The 22,033-nt window shown below is 37.8% G+C and overlaps 1 protein-coding gene across 2 annotated transcripts; it reads right to left on the minus strand.

Moving 5' to 3' along the window:
* Positions 997–21,097, minus strand: LOC110389938 (COBW domain-containing protein 1-like). 2 transcript variants are annotated; one of them, XR_002433468.1, is made up of 15 exons: positions 20,902–21,097; positions 20,332–20,418; positions 19,455–19,551; positions 18,266–18,357; positions 16,062–16,121; positions 14,995–15,032; positions 13,297–13,343; positions 11,956–12,042; positions 10,869–10,913; positions 10,314–10,370; positions 7,049–7,100; positions 4,235–4,303; positions 4,066–4,131; positions 2,142–2,252; positions 997–1,533 (listed from the first exon to the last, which is right to left on the minus strand). XR_002433468.1 is itself a non-coding variant. In XM_021381050.1 (15 exons), exons 1-15 carry the CDS (start codon positions 21,074–21,076, stop codon positions 1,460–1,462), a joined length of 1,176 nt encoding a protein of 391 aa, XP_021236725.1. In that variant the 5' UTR covers positions 21,077–21,094; the 3' UTR covers positions 997–1,459. The 2 variants fall into 2 exon arrangements, 1 of the variants encoding a protein (XP_021236725.1); XM_021381050.1 differs by having other exon boundaries at positions 2,142–2,271; positions 20,902–21,094.

Raw genomic sequence — 22,033 nt, forward strand, 5'->3', positions numbered from 1 at the left:
ACAAATCTCTGGGACTTCCACACAGGAAAAATTGTCATTTACACAGTCTAAAATGTGCAGAGTTGTGACCATACATGCTAGCTTTCAAAATGAAGGGATGTGACTGCTAAGAGAAACTGACACAATTTCCCTCTGCAGTACACCCATCTAACTCAAATGCCACCAGAGCTAAAGGACCCAAGGGAACAGCGTGGAGCTGTGTTAGGGGAGGGTCAGGTTGAGTGTCAGGAAAAAGGTTCTTCAGCAGAGGGTGCTTGGGCCCTGGAACAGGCACCTCAGGGCAGTGGTCACCACCCCAAGCTGCTGAAGTTCAAAGAGCATCTGGACAATGCTCTCAGACACAGGGTGTGAATTTTGGGTAGTCCTGTGTGGAGCCAGGTGTTGGACCTGATGATCCTTGTGTGTCCCTTCCAACTCAGGATATTCTGTGGTTCTGACTCTAAACAGCAACATTATCAGGAAGTTTTTCTTGTTACCTTGGTTTCTGGGTTATGGAAACTTCTTCAAGCTACCTAATACCTACAACATGATGAATCAATTCATGTCTGCTAGTGTCCTGGTTTCAGCTGGACAGTTGATTTTCTTCCTAGTGTCTGCTATGATGCTGCTTTGGCTTTAGGAGAAAAAGAATGCTGGTAACACACCACAATTTCAGCTGTTGCTGAGCAGTGCTGCACAGAGCCAAGGATGTTTTACAGTGCCTCGTGCTGTCCTGCCAGCAAGGGGCTGTGGGTTTGAGGGGGACACAAAGAGCTGGGAGGGGACACAACCAGGACAGTTGACCTAAAATGGCCAAAAGGACATTCCATAACATATGACATCATGTGAAAAAACAGCAGAACCGAGGGGAGAGGTCTGGAGGGACAGCTGCCGTGTGGGGACTGACTGGTTGTTAGCTGGCAAAAGGCTGCATGATACTGCACATTTTGCTTTCATTTATGCAACAGATTTGTTACCTGGTATTGATGGATGCATTTAAAAATCAAAGAACAAGTGGAAAGCTATGCAAGAAAGTTTAATAGTAAATACTAAATACTTTTTACTGTGATTACATGTCTGGCAAAAATCAATACTAATTTATTATTAAGAGAGCATTAAGACAAAAAAGCACTAGTCTTTCAACATCTTTACCACACAGACCTACTGTAATTGATGGCCTCTTTTCACATACAGCAGAAACAAGTCTTTTGCCTATCGGTATTTCTGCAAAGCTAAACACACTAACATAACTTAAGCCTAATTCAAAATGCTCAGGTTTTTTTTGTGTTTGATTCTAGACCTTAAGAGCTAATCTTTTAGCAGTAGGTGAGCTGGGATTCTTAGCAGGTCTTGGGTGTTTAACTGTTCAGTAGATTGGAAGGGGAAAAAGGAACTACTACAGTGTGTCATTCAGTCTTTCTTATAATAAAAAGCTTGCAGAGTTAAGCACAGGACTTTTCATCTTGTTTATAGTCCAGTGTCAACTGTTTTCATGCTTCTCTGTCACAGTTTCTATGAAAACTTCTTTGATGATCTCCTTATTCAAGTTCCTACCTGCAAAGAGAAAAAAGATTAGCTAATTGTATTTTAGAGTGTGTTATAAAAATCCATTTCTGCAAGCAGAAACCTGTAAGACTTCTCACCAGAGAAAATACTTATTCTATCAGTGAGTGAAAATAGTACTTCATCAAAACTAAGCTGCAGGTAACAATATTAATTGTACATTCTACACACAAAAACATTTCAAGAAATGTGCAACCTCAGCGTTATAAGATTTTCAGAAACAAACGTGACTTTGTACACTTTAATGACTTCATATTCTTGACCGTTATTGATTACGTGATCAAATACTCAAAACATTCCCACGAACATATTTATAATTATTTATTTTTAAAATAATCCTCAGTGTGCTTACATGGATTCTGAATACCTGGTATTTTATTTTGTTTAACTACAAGGGACAGCACAGCTGCTCTCAGCTGCTATAAGAAGCACGGGGGTTTTCATGGATAGAGTTTGGACTGAAGGTGACATGGAACATCATCACTGCCATTACTCTGGCTAATTTAGACTGGCTGCTTTTCACTGGACAGGTAACTGGCCTGCTGCTGAAAGAAAAAGCTCCTTAAAGTTACACAAAAAGATACATAAGTTACTCATACCAATTAAAACAAGTCGATTTGTTCTCTTTTCATCTTCCTTCCATGCTACTGCAGTCTCTTCCAGATCATAGAGCTCATGGACACCTTGGACTATCACTTGATGAGATTTGCCTTGAATAGATACGAGTCCCTTATCAGAAAAATAACTGTTAGAGTATATAAGCAAACCTTTAAAAATGAAATACTTAAGGGGAAAAAAAACAACTTTAGAAGTGGACAAAACAGGGAAAAACCTCTGACAACTATGCAGCAGCTAATCAAATTAACAATGCAATAGAATCATCTCTTATCCTTTCTCACATACAATAATTATACTTTGCCATGCTCTGCCTTCAGTTTCTCATTGGGACAGTTACCTAGCATGTTCGTGTACATTAAAATGTCATCTCCTACCATGCCACTTTAATTATCGGTATGATGTATGTTTCTATGAAAGACTTATCACCTATCAAAGATGATGCAAAATGAGCAAAAATGTTGAGATTATTCCCATTGAGTTCTCATGCTTAACATTTATGGCATTCTGAAACACAATCTCTGAATGCTAGAGAAAGAACAAATACTTGCGAGGTGAAATGACCAGCAATGGAATTACAATGGAATACTTTCAGAACTAAGCCCATTAACTCACATTCCAAAAGTTGCATTAAAAGAGTTTTCATCACTTGAAAACTTTCTAAAATATTCTAGTCGCACACATTCTGTCAAACACCTCTTATACTTCCTTAAAGAAATAAAAAAAAAAAACAGTTAAAAGTATTTCATGACAAAATGTCTGTATTTGACATAGTAGTAGGAATTCTGCAGCCACTGCCAAAAAATACTGTAGTTGCAGGTAAAATATGCATATAAAAGCAACAAACTTTGGAATCTACTCAATAATTACCTGGGATTAATTTGCTTTGGTTTATTTGTCTGCAACTGATGCTCAACACACACTGTATTATTTGTCTCAGAAATTCCAAATAGGTACTTTGATTCCAAAGCTCAGTAAAACAAAAGCATACTTCTAATTAGCAGTACAGCTAATTAGTACAGCAGACAGCTTAAAGTGCATTAGCATTGGTTTTTGTTGTTGTTGTTCTACTTGTTAAGAGGGGGAAGACAAGAACCTTCGTTTTTTGCTGCTGAAAGATCAAGAAATACAACCTCTCTTCCAGTGAAGTAAAAATAATTATGTTGCTACCTATGACACATAATTGTTCTCAAGAAACAAACCAAAGCACATTTTATTGTATTTCTGAGACCTTATCAAACTGTAGAGTTGACTTTTTTTTTTATCATTTACTTAGCTTTTTGGTTTAAGGAAAATGAAAATACATCCTAAAGTATCACCTACATTCACCTCAAAACCATGCAATGAATCGTACATGGAGATGAATATATTTGTGTGTGAGTCATATCTTTAAAATTGCAGTCTGATGTACTAAAAAGGTTTTAAGTAGAGCGTAACTATCATTGTGCTGCTTTGTTACCCTGAATTAAACTTCTGTTTATTATGCCAATAACTGTAATTACGGACAGAAATCTGTAAGTACATCCCTCAATAAGGAGACATCTATGTGAAACGGATGGGACCTTTCAGAGCAAAGGAGGTGAAAAATGAAAGGAGGTGATTTTATTATGTCCTGATCATTAATCCTGTCCCGCTCATGTTTGGGACTGCAAGCCTCCCCCTTTACTACACAGCAAGTAGTGTCACTGTTTGCTTCTTTGTCAGCTGCCTCCTTTTGAGTTGTCTCACTGGTCAGCAGACATTTAAGTGTCTCTACACAGACCAATGATAAACTGATGTTCTCTCTTTTGTCTGCTCTGTTCCAGTAGTAATGTCTTTGACGTGTATGTAACTGACAATACACAGCAGTTTCTTTCGGTTTAAAAGAGGGAAAGCACAAAACAAAGAAGCTAGTAATTTCAGGCAAACCTTCAGTCTTATGACATCCATGGTACGTCCAGTCTTATCTTTCACATTCTTCTCCCACAGAAGATTCTAGGAAGAGGAAAAACATTATCACAAACAGAATAGCATGGGATGATTTTCTGCATAAAAGGAATAATGGTTTTGCAGTTGACTATGATGTATTAGTATTTACCTGTATAAACAGATTTAGGTTTTCTTCTTTAATATTTCCTGGGACTTCAAATGTTACTGTCATTATACCCTGTAAATGGAAAGATACATTTATAATTACTGAATTGAATAAATATTTCCATTTACTAATTTCAAAACATGCTCTTTACAGCTTGGCCTTATGGAAAAAAAGTTATCTATTACTCCACAAGCAAGAACAAAAAAGTATCTCCGTTTCTGTTCTGTTCATTTTATTACGCCTTTTGTTTGGTTCTGTTTTGGGAAGGGCATAACCAACACCTTGAATATTGCCACCCGCTTCTAAAGCAAAACTCTTTGCTGAAGGTGATGTTTGTTCTCAAAGCCTAACAATTTTATTTTTTATAGGCTAATAAGCTTAATCTTTAAAAAAAAAAAGTTATTTTCTTATCTACTGGTCTTTGTCATCATTTCTGCTCTTCATCACAATTTTATCAGACAAAAAATAATCAATACACTTTTAACCTTTCTTTTTATGAAAAGCTTTTTACAAATAGGCTATTTAAGAATAGATTTCAGAATTAAAGATATATCAGGTTTTACTCCAAAAAACCACCAGCAACTGCTCAGAATGAACAATTCTCAAAACAGAAGGTGACAATAAATGTGTAGTTTGAAATCTACAGTTTCTTCAAAAATAAAGGAAATCATCCATCTGAACTTTTTTTGTCAATACAGCCTCTCAATGGCACAAAAGTACACACAGAACTACCTTTTCTAGAGCCTAAAAATCTTTAAGAGTACTGCTTCCAGGAGATTGCTAGTCTAACTAAAAACAAAACAAAAGCAAAAAGCAGCAAATCTAAAGGTTTGTCCAACACTCAAGAACACTCACCGAAACAACCAAGCACTAACATCTTAAGCAGCTTCAAAACAAGATAGATATGTTTCATGCATAATGCAGTATTGCTTCTGTTGACCTTCCATATGTGGTCAATAAACATACTTTATCATCCAACCAGGACTTGCAGCCTACTGTGACAGAAGTGTTCTGCTCTTCTTTATGCCTCATCTGACTCACCAACTGTCTTAAAACTGTGGTTGTTGAACTGAACAGGGCTAGTAACAATGAATTCTGCTTCTTGCTGGTTGACTGCTCTACAGAAACAACAAGAATTTCCTTAATAACAGAAGCATAACATAAGCCTCGTAACATACAGGAAAGCTTCTACTTTACTGCAGACTTATACTGCTAGAACTGAACACTGGTAAGATGAACATAAATTTTAATTAAACAAAAAAATCAATTTAAGATTCTGATAATAATTGTAGCTAAGTAATAAATTGTTTTTATATTTAACATTTAGTTTGTTGTTTTCAAGACTATTGACTTCACAGTCAACCTTTGCAGTTCAAAAGAAAAAATACAGATTTTATATTCATTGTATATTAACTTGAAAATTAAATTGAATCACAGCAACTTTCTGTAGAGAAAGCACATTTTTCTAAACTCTGATCCTGGAGTGACTTATGGCATCATACTAGGGCAAGTATGTTGGAAGCAGGTGTGAGATCAGTCTTGTGGCAAAGCATGACAAAACTGCAGCAGTGAAAGAGACAGGAGGGGATGAAATATATCTCTGTTCCCACCCTACAAACTGAGACTTAAGAGATGGACAAAGTCCTTCAAAGATCTATACCTACAAGTTAGGGAACTAAAAGTTCAGGAGAAAGATTTCAGCTCAGTAAATTGTCACAAGATATGGAGCAAGCTCTGGAAAGTCTAAATGATCTGATACATCATTTTACTCCTCAAGCAGGGAAAGGCCCATGCTACTTCAAATGAACTCTGCTCACCACGTATTTGAGTGTTGGACATCACTACTATAGCTGTTGGACTCAGATAAACTGGATATCAAATAGAGGGATTATTATTTGCTTGTATTGTTTCTTTAAAAAAAAAAGGGGGGAGCCTTACAAGTAAAACCTATGCATCACAGACAAGACAGATGCTTAAAAGCAGCATTTAGCACAGATTTATACTCTGTAGGAGTGACAGATCAGACCCTTTTCCCTTAAATCTGTATTAAAAATTAGAAAGGCAAGACAGACAAAATACTTTATTTGCTCTCTATATAAAACAAAACCACAAAGGCAAAAATGCATTTTACAGTTTCAACATGCAAGGACTGTTCCACTGCACAGAGAGAGAGAAGATTCTACCCTGACATAAATACACAACGGGTTACATATCTGGAAAAACAAACCATTTTAGAGTTTGACATACTAATAACAGTATCAACAGAACTGTTCCCAACTTTTTAGCACATATGTGCTTGTAGGATTGATACCAAGTTTAGAGAAAAATCTAATTCACTATTACAAGTTGATCTGTTGATTTTCTGTGTAAAAATGATGGGAAGCTCTCACAGAATGAGAATCTGTGCCTGCCTAATGTCTGAGTTAATGCAACGTCATGAACAACTCCTCCCTGATATTTACAAACATTGGCACCATTTGGACCTACAGCTGTAAGTATAGGACTCAATTCTGCAAATACTGGAAAGAATAATACTATTTGCCTGTTCTAGTAACATTCTCCAAGTACATGAACAATGTAACTGCTTCCAACAGTAGAACTCTTAAGCTATATTTGAAAGTAAAACTTAATATATACATTTAGAATCTATCTACATCAAAGTACATGGCTATGGGCATTCAGTGTAATATTCCAGAGATCTTAAACATATTATTCCCTAACTGAAACCTTCTGAAGAAGTAAGATGCCATGCCATGGTTGCAATTATCCTGATCTATCTTCTTACAAAGAGACTGAAGTAGTGTTTTTCGTAATTACCTCATCTAAATGTGCATGTGTTGTCTTCACATTCTCAAGCTTTTTCTGCAAACTGAAAATAAGTAAGATTAAATGTTGCATTTGCTTTGGATGGATGTAGCGTCATTATTTCAAACAAGATTTGCACAGACTCTTTAGTACTGCAGAGCAAAACTAAAGTATCATTATCAAAATAAGCTTCAACTGTTAATTCAGTTTTCATCTCAGAATAGTTTTATTTCAGTATATTTGTTTGATCTTTCAGATGATCTGTGTTAGAAAGGTTGCCACAGCTTAGCCGCTGGAATTCCACTACAAATGTCACTGCCAATCATCTAATCTGACTTCTATAATGTACAAAACAATTACAGATTTCCTTTCTAGATTAGAAAAAAATTGTAACTTACGCGTGCAATAGAGCAAGGAGTGAGCTATCAGATCATAATTTCTGGTAGGATTAAAGCACTGTCATAGAATCATAGAATGGCCTGGGTTGAAAAGGACCTCAAAGATCATTGAGTCTCAACCCCCCTGCCAAGTGCAGGGTCGCCAACCACTAGACCAGGCTGCCCAGAGCCACATCCAGTCTGGCCTTGAATGCCTCCAGGGACGGGGCATCCACAACCTCCTTGGGTAACCTGTTCCAGTGTGTCACCACCCTCTGAGTGAAAAACTTCCTCCTAATATCTAACCTAAATCTCCCCTGTCTCAGCTTAAAACCATTCCCCCTTGTCCTATCGCTATCCACACTCACAAACAATCAATCCCCCTCCTGTTTATATGCTCCCTTCAAGTATTGGAAGGCCACAATGAGGTCTCCCCGGAGCCTTCTCTTCTCCAAACTAAACAAGCCCAGTTCCCTCAACCTTTCCTCATAGGAGAGGTGCTCCAGCCCTCTGAGCATCTTGGACACCCTCCTCTGAACTCGTTCCAAGAGCTTCACGTCCTTCTTGTGCTGGGGGCTCCAGGCCTTGACACAGTACTCCAGATGGGGCCTCACAAGAGCTGAGTAGAGGGGGACCACCACCTCCCTCTCCCTGCTGACCACTCCTCTTTTAATGCAGCCCAGAACATAGTTGGCCCTCTGGGCTGCCAGCGCACACTGCTGGCTCATGTCCAGCTTCTCGTCCACCAGGACCTCCAAGTCCCTCTCCGCAGGGCTGCTTTCAAGTACTTCTTCCCCCAGGCTGTATAGATACCTGGGATTGCCCTGGCCCAAGTGCAGCACCCTGCACTTGGCCTTGTTGAACCTCATTAGGTTCTTGTGGGCCCACTTGTCCAGCCTGTCCAGGTCCCTCTGGATGGCTTCCCTTCCTTCCAATGTATCGACTCCACCGCTCAGCTTGGTGTCATCTGCAAACTTGCTGAGGGTACACTCGATTCCATCGTCTATGTCATTGATAAAAACATTGAAAAGCATCGGTCCCAGGACTGAGCTTTGGGGGACACCACTCATGACCGGCCTCCACCCTGACACAGAACCATTTATCACAACCTTTTGGCTGCTGTCCATGGGCTAATGAGACAACAAAGTGTCTCTAATCATGGCAGACTAACTCAGGTGTCAGACTGACTTAAAAAAAAAGACTTAGAGATCCATTTTCAAAAAGAGACTAATAGTATGACCCTCCAGTAAACTTTTAGCAATGATAAAGTAAGTCACCACGTGATTTTCATAGAGAGGATAATGAAGTAGGTAATAGTTTGAACTAAAAATGCTATTGTGAAACAAAATTATATTAAACCCTTATTAAATGTGTAAACACTTTCTGATCAGAGTACTTGGAACACTAGACAGTATTCACTTACAGAAATACACTCAGTCTAATTTTCAAATTGACTCATACCTATAGATTTAATATTATGAAGCCAGCATGAAATGCACTGTACAGGTGCGCTGAGGTCCAAACGGAAGAAAACCTCAGAAAGTCAAAATCTATTTTACATGAAGAAAGAACTACAGTATTGGAAATGGACTTCAGCCACAGCAAGAGGACAACGATTTTGGAAATATGGAAGCAGAAACAGGAAACACATGAAATTTTAACTGGTAAGAGGGATTTTAAAAAGGGTCAAGAAGTTCACGTGCAAACACGCTGTTTGGCTGAGTTAAGAAGTCCTGAAAATGACAGTACTGAATTTAATGCTTTGCTCCTTGTTCATTTCTGTTTTCGTCCTTTAGAAAATAAAGCTCCTAACAAAATTATCAAAAAAACAATTTAGATTGTGCTCTCTAATACACCAGCACACATTTTATACTTTTACATTTTTATAAAATGAAAAAAATAACTTCTGGTATCTGTGGGATTTTTATTACTGCCAGTAATACAGAATCAACTCTAAAAATAAACTGAAGTGTTAAATTGTTACTCAAGCTATGCACTAATCTGAAATGCACATGACTACTCCTTGGTTGTTTTTGCTGTTCTTAACTACAGTTGGATTATTGTAATGATTAGCAATATCTTTGGTATTTAAAATATTTATACTGCAAGTATTACAACACTGATACTCCTCTGAAGGAACAAAAAGTAAACAGCAACATTGCTGCAAGCAGGAAAAAATAAGTAACTATAGTCTGTCCATTTACTGGACATCATTTTTTGAAATTACATTAGGAAGAAGAAAAGTACAAAGCCACTGCTTGTGAGAGTGAAATCTGCAATGTAACATTAAGTGAAATACTATATGCCGCTTTCAACTTAACTCATTCCCAAAGCTAATTCCCACTGCACACTGTGTCTGCTAATTTAAAGCTGGGCCTCCTAGTCATAAAAGAACCTGGGGACTTGATGGGTCCAGGAACATGCTGAACAACATTTGCAGTGGCTTAGGTTGCTGTGGAATCTCAGTCCTTCAGAGTTTTCAGTGAAAACTAAGGTCTCCAATTCATCATGATGTAAAGTGAGAAAAAAAACTAAATCCTGTAAGTTTTAAGAGAACCAGAAAAAAAAGTCAATTCTTATTTATTAGTAGTAGCACTAAAGAACAACTTAAAGCCTCAACAAGGGAAATGAGGGGAAAATGCCAGGCAATCATGGGCACTTTGGCTCTGATTTCATTTTACAAACCCTAAAATCTTTTGCTGCGTGTATCTCAAGTAGAAAAACATTCTTTTCTGATTAATTCTTACTCTTAGGAAGTGAGAATTTTAAAAAAGCATCTGAACTAGAATTTGTATCAGAAACTCAGATATAGACTCTGCCTGCATGTAAGTGTACCTACTTCACGCACGTATTTATACAATGAACATTATTTTTTTATACAAATGAAATTATTGCCATACCTTATTCCAGATAGACTGTCAAATGCATGCAGGTCCAGCACATTGGAAAGATCAACTCTGCACAGGTAGGAGGGGAAAGAAAGCTTCATATTTTTACTGCATGTAAAGATTTTGCATGCTGAAGCTTCAATTACTCATTTATATATAAATCAATAATTTTTTTTGTTTGTTTTCTAGCCTCTTATTCTAATGCCATCAAGCACCAGCAGCTAGCCCTATTTTTGGATGTTGGCAGTCAGTGTTATCTACTATGGAGGAAAGCAGCTTTCAGCTGCACAGTAATACGGAAGCATAAAAAGAGGATTTTAGAGAATATAGCTTAAAAAAAAATCAAGAATCTATTTCCAGAAAGATAAAATTCTTTGTATGGGATACCTGAATAGTATCTAATTCTCTGACGGGACTGATTATTCTGCACCTCTTTCAACACACGCACACACTAAAACCCAATACACGTAGCATGTGCATGGCCAGCAGAGACCATAATGTAGGCTTTGTAAAAATTATGTCTACGGGACAGGATTTAGTACCTAATAATGCTGGCCAATCTAATACCTTGATCTTTGTGTCTCCAGAATTTTGACGAGTCCATTTATTGATCTAAAACAAAATAGAAAAAAAGCAAAAGTGAGGTGCAAATGCAACCATAATATATTTATTAAACAATTTAACTATGTAAAGCAACAGAATAATCAGCACAACAGCTGTCACACTGTTGTTAAATGTTGAACAGTCCAAGAGGCATTCAGAAAGAGTTTGTTTTTGTGACTTTTTATATCTGAACCAAGGTCAAAATTCACAACTTCTGACAACAAAATACTACTAGTGAATATAGCATTTTCCTTCCCAAGAATCCTCCTGATACAAACCACTAGGATTCTTAGAGTTTGAACCGCTAATAAAGTTGCGAAGTGTTTCTCAATATTTCATTTTGTCTGTCAGGGTACTGAGAACAAAGGACATGCCTTTGATATCTGATTTGGTTCAGAGCATTGGTTCTTTTACATCCAAGACAATTATTGAGAATATCTTCCATACTCCTTTATATTTACTAATAAACATGTATGTACTAGCAGACTTTTCCCCCTGTGGTTATTTCAGAAAAATGGCAACAGCTGCCCAACGGCATAAGAATGTGCACTATCATAAGGCCTTCTTTAGGCCTCATTTAGCCAAGGGAATGGCGCGGAGCTACATCAGAAGGGGCCCAGGTTGGGTGTTAGGAAAAGGTTCTTCACCAGAGGGTGGTGGACATGGAACAGACTGCCCAGGGCAGTGGTCACAGCTCCAAGCTGCCAGAGTTCAAGTATCTTTTGGATAACACTCTCAGACAGAGTTATAATTTTGGGTGGTCCTGAGTAGAGGCAGGGGTTGGACTCAGTGGTCCTTGTGGGTTCCTTCCAACCTAGAATATTCTATGACTCTATTCTATAATTCTATGCTTCTTAGCAGGTAACATCAAATCTTAATTTAGGCAAGCTGTAAAGACTGTGGAAGCACATAAATGCACTGGAAATGTCTTCAGAAACGGGCAGATTCTTTTTCACTGCTGACTAAATGATGTGTTGGAGTCATCATGAGATCTGATTTCTAATAACATTTGAGCCAGTACAAAGTTACAGTTATACCAAAAGTTTCATACCTCACAGATGTTCTGACTTTATTCAATTCTTCCCCTGAAACCAAATCCGTTTTATTGATGATTATAAGATCAGCTAATGCAACTTGCCTATACATTTGGAAGAAGAAAAAAAGACAACTTGAACAAATAATTTTTTGTGGAAACAGTATGCCTCCCATAGCACTGTAAAATTACTATATTGTTAGAACAGAAAGGCAAACATTAACCAAAGCATTAACCAAACTAAAACATCACGGAATCACTACAATATTATTAGCTTATTGAAGTTACTCCTTGCTGCTTGTTTTGGTTGCTTGCTTGCTTCTCCTTCTCCATTCCCTCCCACTCCACTTTAAAAAAAAAAAAAAAAAAAGGTCATCTACTCCAAATTCCTTCATGATTTATTAACTACAGAAACCCCAAATTCTCCTGCATGCATTCTTCACAAGGACTTCTATCACTACAATTATCTTTGATCATTGTGACTCCACATTAAAAATAAATATATTTCTATATCTCCAGTACGACTTAGATTATCTGACAGAGCCTAGCTCGTAAACATTTATTGCCCCCACCAGGTGGTTTCCCCTCCCAATATTTACTTTAATGTAAAATCCCATTTATCTTGAAATATGTATGAGGGATCCTCTGAAAGTAATGCTTCCAATTTCATTATGCTGGCCCACGACATCAGAGATGGATGCTGGTGGTATGACCGTAGAGGTTGAACCTTCCCACCAACATACCATTGAATTTTGTTGCTGTGCAACAGATGGCAGCAGAGTGGCAGTCTGACAAAATGACGTTTGACATGCAAGTGCATATGAAACAAAGGTATGGAACTGAATTCCCCCTTGAGGGAAAAATGGCACCCACTGATATTCACTGATGCTTGGACATTTATGGAGACCAAACAGTGGATGTGAGCACTATGAGGCAGTGGGTTGTGTGTTTCAGTAGACAACAATGGCAACAGCCACTGACACGAAAGATAAGCCATATCCCAGATGGCCATGCAAATGTTTACAAGTGCAGCGTGAAGGGTCTTTTTCATTGCTAGCAAACATGCATAAGTAATGGTGGCGTCTATGCCGAAAATTGAGTTTTGTAGCTGAGAATTTGCTCTATTTGTTGTAGCTCCCATGGAAATAAAGAGAAGGCATTATTTTCAGAGCAACCTACATATTAGAAATGTCAAATCTTAGAAGAAAGATCAAATGGAGTACAGAGTAATTTTTGTTTTCTATCTTTGTTTAAAAGTAAAGGAGTGAAAAACTTAATAAAATAATCAATTTTTAATGATCTTCCACACTGTGCAGTCACTGACTACGATATAAAATAATGCGGTTTCTATATCCATACCGTGATGCTTCATTGGCAAGGCCTTCAGGCTTCTCCTCTGTCAAGTGCTAGACAATAATTAAAACAGCTGGATTAAGCATGTTTAAATAACGTTCAAATTAATTTGCAGTTAAAGTATGACAAAATCATTTTACACAAGGTATGATTTTCAAGTATTAAAGGAAGATTGTGTCTTATGTTTTTTTTTCCATTAGGGTGAAAAAAATTATACATCCACCATTACAGAAGCTTAACATTTCTTAAACGGAAACTATTTTCTTTTAGTAAATTATTTGCATTGAATGCCAAAGAGTTGAAAAACTGTATTATAATATTTAAATTAACTTCACCATGAATCTCAAAACTGAAGTCACCACAATATACAGTAACCATGGAAAAATGCATTTGAATAAAAATGTATTTTTTTCTAATGACTGTTATGTCAATTGTTACAGATGCATTAGGCTTGCAGTACAAGATTTTGTAATTATAAAAGTTTCTTTTCTCTTTAAGATTTAAAAACTATATACCTACAGTAAAAATTCATGACCTTGTTCTGAATTTCTAAGAATAAACTGCTACTCACTGGTAAGTCCATCTATCCTCAGTGCTTGCTGTTTATTCAAGCAGAAACTGGGCAAAAGAGACAGCACTGACGAAAAAGCAGCACATCATTATGCTGCAGGAGTTCAGTATCTCACCACCTGCAGCCTTGTCCTTCATTTGTGTATCCATGCTAATGTCGCCCACAGAATTAGTGAAAGAGAAAAAAACACCCACTTCTCAGACAGCAGTGCTAATCATAGCAAGTTAAAGCTCTGCTCTATCAGGAATTTAGATACCGTTCAATACTAGAACAGTAGAGGCACTGCTACAGGGCATTTTCTGCTCAATCCTGACACTGAGGCAGAAGCATCACAGAGATCTGGTAACTGTAAAACTTTAAATTGCAGTCATAATATTAGGAGTGCACCTTGTACGGGAAGATCTCATAGCCCCGTGCATTCCTTCATCAGCTCTAAATGTATGAGGAGTATTATTTTAAAATTAGTTTTATTAAGACACAGGAATACCAAATGAAAGTAGAGTTAATTTTCATGGGAAATGCATCCATTAAATAAAAGTAAAAACCTATTGTTTAAGTGGAACTGTCAGAACTGCAAAACAAACACTATATTGTGTACCATCAATGTTGCCTTTTTCAAAAGAAGTATTAAAAAACAAATCAAGACTGTTCTTACTCCTCCTGCTGCTAGTAATACAGACCAATGACAGTCTCTAAGACAAACTTCTCCCACTGTTCTTATAATAATGCAAAACTCTATTTGGAATACAACCAAGATTCTTGAGTGAAATGTTAGAACCTAGAAGCAACCTATTGTAGGGAACCTGCTGTAGTAGGAGGGTTGGACTTGATGATCCCCAGCCATCCTTTCCAATCCCTACAATTCTGCAATTCCATGAATCAAATATCTAGCAACCTCACAGCTCTTTGCAGACATGCTGCTGCACTGGTAAGAACATGAAAACTGCTTGTGTATCAGTTCTTCTTTGTTCCCATTCAAAACACAGCACTGATGAGCCACAGGAACTGAAATACATCTTTCTTCATTGTAAGAATTAAAGCAATTGTAAAAAAATTAACCAAAATGAACATCATTGCAATAGCTGTTCTGTGTAGCAGTTCTTCTAAAACATGTAAGGAATCCAGTACCATACCTGCAATCCATGCTTTGCATCAACAACAGATACAATGCCTAAAGGAGAACATTAAAACGGAGTAAAACTGTTAGCTGCTTTAAGCACACTTCAACAACTTCTTAGCTTCCCATATGACCAGTAAAATGGCAATGTCATCACATTTGTAATTGTTCATAATACTTTCAAAATTTCCAGTGTATCTCAACATTAGGCTTGTCACCTGACTGGTTTGCTTTATTAACTCACACCGTAGTTTATAAACAGTGCCCCAAACCAGGCTAGAGAAATTCTTACCACACAGATGACTCTCTGCCTCCTTCCAAGCAAAAGTAAAATGACAGAGATACATTTCTACAGGTAATCAAAGCAAAACTAAGGGGACTGACTGAGGTATATAGTCATTCTGATTTTAAGTGACCAGGATTCTGCAACTGCCCAGCAGAAACTGACGAAGCTGTTTGTGATATAACTGAATGCTTCCCTGGATAGAAGGGAAATTCACAGCCTAACCAAATACATAGTAGGGTATTTTAAGCTAAAAAAAAATATGATTTTTCTACACTGGAAAAAAAAAATCAACATTCAACATGCTCTTTAATGAAAATTACAGTAGAAGTGCAATTTTAATGGTACAGAGCAAGTGCTAGAAGAAATGAGCAGAAAAGACAAAGAAGAAAACAGAAGGCAGGGGAGTCTGAATACTGATAAGTTAAGAGTTCAGAAAAAAATAAAAATGATCAATGAGATAGTGAATAAAAATAACAGAACCTAAATAACATTTGATAATTTCCAACTAATGAGAACTAATGAGGTTTTTTCTCCTTATTCCACAGTCAAGATATCTCCTTAACTAATCTGTCAGCAAAACATACACAATTTTTGCTGGTTTTAGTGAACTGAAGAAGTTCTCCCACTACAGAAGCATCAGAACAAGCAACTGGATCCCTGTCACGAAATTTGAAGATATGAAAATCAAGATTATGCCTTTCAAACAATTTCTGAAAGCTTGCAATAAACTGTAATACATTACACTACACACAGGTATGCAGTATCAACATATTGCAAAACAAGCTTGCACTGCTTACCATCAAGATAGATGTCGCTTCCCAGCTCAGAATCAACCCAGAACATGGAGGCCACAGCTCCTAGAAAGTGCAATAAATTCAGCTGCAAAACTGATATTAGTAATTCTGTATTTAAAACTCCTCTCTTCCAAATTCATAGAGCATCATCAATGTCAAGTACCTGACCACGCATTTTATCTAACAGCTGCCAAAGCATTACACTTAAGTAATATGTAAGATGAGACTAAGAAAAGCTTTAAAGATCTCACAATTCCAGATGCATATAAGTCTTCTGAATTAACTTTATTCAGTAGTATCTACAGAGTGTCATTTCTGTACTAATTGCAGGACTCCTTCATACAAAACATTTAAAGAAAAATGGGACTGAGAACAGGAGCATGGCTGAGGGAGGCTCTTCTCCTCTACTCAGCACTTTTCAGATTACACGTGGACAGTACTTCCAACAGAAGGATAGCCAATGCAAGAAAGATGTAACTAAACTGATGCAAATTCAGCACGCAATCACCACGATGATAGGGATCACACACCCTGCAAGAGGTAGACAAGAGAGGTTCCTCTGCCTAGGTAGAAGAGCTTCCATGGGAGCTAACAGCAGCCTCCTTGATTATCAAAGATAAGTCACTTAGGAGACTAAGCCAAGCTTTTCGGTGTTACATGGCAGAAAGATTAGAGACAGCAGCATTAAAATGCAATGAGGGGTTCCGATCACACATATGACAAAAATGCTTTTTCAGCATGAAAGGACAGGCACACAACAAGCTGACTAGAAATGCAGAGTTTTCCCCATTCTCAGAGGATGGGGATACCTGACTGAATATCCTGAGAAACCTGGTCTTATCACTTAGCTTATCTGCTTTGAGAAGTTGGACTAGACCTCCCAACATCCTTCGTAAACTGAATATATGATTTATATATTTCTTCAGAATGTAAAATGGAACACACTAAACCGAAAAAGAATTCAAAAGTATTTCAACATCTGAGGCTAAATTCTGCCGAGGACTCAAAAATCTGTAACCTGGTACCCATGTAATATACATGACTTAGGAGCCTACTACTCCGTTTTCTGCTAAAAAGACCTTGTGAATGTTACAAAGCAACTGTTGGGTGTGCTGCATGCTTATTAAAAAAAATCGTAAGTTGTTAGGAAACAAACCAATTTAGCATGAATCAGCATCACAGTATGATGGACAGGAGGAACTGACAGACAGTACTTGGATCTGACAATTAACAGACTCTTTATGACTGACAGGCTGCCTGAAGGAATCAAGGACACAGAATAAAAAAAAAAAAAAGAAAAAACAGTAACTGAGATCATTCTAATGCCTAAGAATGTCCACCTGAACCGACAAGATTCAGTCCTTCAAACATCAGTCAGAATCAACACCCAATATCTGTCAGTCAGTTATACGGCTGTCTTCTGGAAGGTACAGCAAAGGACACAATGCCAGTTTTTTTGGCTATCCATTTTTCTCCCAAAAAGCTTAATAGTTCCCCAATTTCACTCAAAGAGGATTTGTATGTAACAGAGGCCACATCAATGTCCTTTCTTTTAAATAAAATTACTGAGCCAACTATTTAGGTTTCAGTTGGAAAGTGTCAGTCTGCTAAATGTGAAACAAACGTCAATAAGAATTTCCATCACTCTCAAACAATAACACATTTTTAATTGATCTGGTTCAGAGAAAACTGTTCAGGTTGATATTACTTTTTTATAACAAAAATCATTGAACAGCACAGAAGGAATTATTGTTGTGTACCTTCCAAAACAATGCATTAGTCTGCTCAGCAGCACGTTTTTAGACTTCACAAAATACAAGGCTATGACAAACAACATTACACTACAACAGACATTACTCATCTACACTTTGGAAAGAGCAATGCGGAACAGAGACAGAACTTACTGAAAGCTGCTCATTTTAGAATGCTCTTCTCCAAAACTTATCAGATACTTTTTTGACATAGATGTATTTTAACTGGATTTCTGCTAAGCTTTAGAGTCAATCTAAAAGCTAAAAGTTTAACAACCCTGCCTGTGCACCCATCCCCTTGACCAGTTTTACTCTATACAACAACCCATGCACGTGGTTGACAATTTACCACTTTATAATATATTCTGAATAGTGAACTGACTGCTGAGAAAATAAACACATCATAAAAACAGGTGAATTACAATGGTTATGAAGAACATACGCAATATGAACTACCTGGATCTGCCAAACCAGTTGTTTCTAACAATATATAGTCAAATTTTCCTCTCTTTTTCATGAGGTTCTCAATAGCCTTCACACCACTGTCCCTGTAAAAAGAAACAATTAAAGCTGAGAATAGAGAAAACAAGTAACACGTTTATACATGCTTTATATAAACAAATTTATTCATCTTCTGACGCAGAACCCAGTTGACGGTATCATCAAAGCAGAAGGTCTGAGTCAGGACCTACACACTCTACACTTAATACTCAAGCCATCAAGCTGCTGTTCTAGTATTAGGCAAACAGCAATCTTCACTTTTATTTTGGTCTGAAAGTTATCTGTGCAATCCCCAAGGATATAACAATGGCAATTTAAGTAAATATGAATTTTCAAACACTGAAATTACTGTAAAGCAGGGTTGTGCTAATACATAACTTTTTGGTTTGGAAACTGAGATTTAAAAAAGGAAAGGAGGGATGGGGACTGAACAATGTTCTCTTGTGTATCACATCAAGATATGCTATTCACTTAAATCTCAGCTGCTCAAGTAAAAATGTATTTTACATATGAAACCTATGTATATAAAAAAAAAAAGCGGTAACGGCTGCATTCTTTATATACCAGTATACAACACAGTGCGATAAGAACTTCTGTTTTCCCCTTATTATCCCATTTGTAAGATATAACTAGCTCTTTCAAATTTTCAGGGCTAACCAATCATCACCTTTGTTACAAATTTAACACAAATAATCCCACATTCAAATAAACAACAACAAAAAAAAAACAACAAACATGAATACAATGCTATGTTTTAACATAACCGCCTGTTTAACAAATATTAACCAAGAGAGAAAGAAATGCAGCCTAAGTATTTCACTTGAGTCCTAGTTGCAGCCTTCCTGAATATTTAGCACTCTGTATAAAAGCATGTAATAGTAAGAGAAGGCAGAGCTCCTTACCCTACAACACCCAACTAGAGTATGCAGCAGCATTTTTCTGAAAGATGCTAAGTCCAAATCCAGTAAGGCATCAAAAGAAAATAAATTTCTATCTAGTAAATGCCAATTCTTGTTTCATCTAAAAAAAATACATCACAATCAAAACTGCCATCAGCTTTACAGATCTGTCCTTTATCTTCTCTCCTTTCCTCAACTCCCCCATAAAACCATCATTAAGAATTTGCATAGTAATCCTTCCTTACTTTACTGAACAGCACAAACAGCCATTTCTTAGCTCCAGCCATTCTTCATAGAGTTCTCCTCCCTGACTGATTGCCAGGGATTTCTCCAGTGCACTTCCTGGAAAAAGAACACATAATTTTAAGCTACGAACTTGTGAAAGAATGCCTGCAAAGGAGACATGAAAGATCCATGTTGGCACATGTCTTATTCTGGGATTATATCCTGGTTCTACAAAGACGAAAACCCAACAGACAAACAGGATGGAACAACTTTGTTAGAAGAAAGAAGGCAGCTTCTATCCCTGTACCACATATAGGCCCTGCTTCTGTATTTTATTTAAGGCTCCATGACCAGAAGTGACATGCATATGAAAAAAAAAACCATAAACAAACAAAAAACAACACACGTCATCATCACAGTGCAAACTGTAAGCAACACTGACATGGTGCAGATAGGAAATTATAGCCCTGGCAGCTAACAGTCCTGCAAGCAAGGAAGCAAAAAGGTCGAAAGATCACAGAGACCATGCACACATCTCTTCATTCTCTTGATCTAAGATCATTTGTGATCTTTAATTGGCTGGTAGAATGCAGAGAAAACGTTATCCACCGAGATTTCATTTTAATTCTCATCTGCTTCAGAATGAGTAGGCCAAGCAGATGTACAGTACTTCCAACAATGTAATATACTCATTTGCTTGACTTGAATTCGCACAGAACTGTGTAACACATAACAGTACAAAGTTCAGGCAAAGGACTTTCTGCCTTTCTCAAGATGGAGGCACGACACTAGTTTCAGCAGTGAGTTTAAAACTTCAACGTTCCTGATTTCCAGAAGCTTTACGTACTTCTTACACCTCAAAATAAATGACCAAAATGTTCCTACAGGCTTACATACCTTCTCCAAATTCATTCAGTATCACCGCAATTTTTTTACTATGTTGTTCAGTCAGTATGTAATTTAGGAGCGTTGTTTTCCCGGCACCTAAAATACAGACAGTACTGCCATTAAACTGTTAAAAAATGGTTTGAATTTTCAGATTAAAAGTAAATACTGTTGTGGACACACATACTTCAGAGGAATCTGACAGAATACAACAGAATGAAAGCTATTACTACAAAAAAACCTAATTTGCACATACATTTGAAGGAAAGTTCATAGAACTACTGGCACATTAAATCTCAGCTTAGAAAACAAAAATAAAACGCAGACAAAAAAAAAAACGCACTCACAATAATAAGTCCTACTCACTACCTGCAAATGCTCAGCTAACTTAAAATCCCTCACTGGGCCGTCTTTTCCAGAAAATTCGCCTTTATTAACAGAACGAGCACGGATTCTCCGTCCACTGCTTTTGCGGAGGAGCTCTTTTGCCATCAGTACTCACAATAAAGTAACTGCCATTAGAGATGGCATCATTAAGCAAACCGAGCAAACCCCCCGCGCCGGAGACCGCCCGCTCCTCACCTAGATAGCCCGTGATGATCGTCACGGGGATCTTCCTGCCGGGGCCGGGCTCGCTGTCCTGCACAACGCCGGCGTCTATCGGCACCAGGTCGGGGCAGTCTTCATCCTCCATACGGGACCGGGAAGCGACGGCGGACAGGCGGCGCGTCACGCGCCTGCGTCCCGATGCGATCATGCGCCGCAGCACGGGTCTGCACCCTCTGCCCGCCTCCGCGCATGCGCGTTATCCTCAGGTCGGCTGCGTCTGTGCTGAGCACCTGGCTCGGAGCTGGCGGGAGGTCTGGCCTGCCTGCGTGACAGCGCGCCCTGCTGGCGGGGGCAGGGGCCCGGAGAGCTGCCTCGGGAGGCGAGAGGCAGAGGGGAACGTTGCAGAGCTTTTGTGATGGGTTTTATTTCATGTCTGACTTTTCCATGGAAAATCTTATGCAGGGTGGCTGTGTGTCGTCATCAAATAAAATTAAGCTAAAATCTGAGTGTAAGCTTCTTCTGTCTTCCATTAGGTATTCTGAGGCTGTGTACATGTACGTGACATTTATGGGTCTTTTAACTATTGGAAACCCGTAGCTTTTTGTGGACCATAGGCTTAGTAAATAAATAAAATAACCTTTTCCATCATTTAATGTGAAAAAAATTTAAATACAGTCATGCTGGGGGAAGGTGAGGCACAAAGGTGATTTGCCTGATGTATGCCTACAATATTAAATACCCAGGTGTGGTGCTCCACTCCGTATGTAAAGTAACACAGGTCTGAGCACAGACTAAAAAAGTATGTTTCTCCTAACTTCATCTGTGTCTTTGTCTGTTTGTACAAAAGTAAATGCACTTAGCATTTACGCTTGAATCCTCTTACATTTGTATAGATTAAAACACTTGTCAGGATGATGTTTTTAATAAAGAAGCATAAGCTTCCTTATTAGTTATTTTTAGTATATTATATTAGTTATTATTAACCAACAGGAATCAGTTGCAGAGTTTCTGTTGTCTTACCTGTAGAAGGCAGTAAATCCTGTACCTTCATTATAGGGCGTAAGTATGCAGTTTGTAGAGTTTGAGACCAATACATGGTGTGATGCATCTTTCTGCATTTCAGTCTTGCATGACATACTCTGTTTTAAAGGAAAAGCTTGATCTG

This window comes from Numida meleagris, chromosome Z, assembly GCF_002078875.1.
Source record: "Numida meleagris isolate 19003 breed g44 Domestic line chromosome Z, NumMel1.0, whole genome shotgun sequence".
NCBI lineage: Eukaryota > Metazoa > Chordata > Aves > Galliformes > Numididae > Numida > Numida meleagris.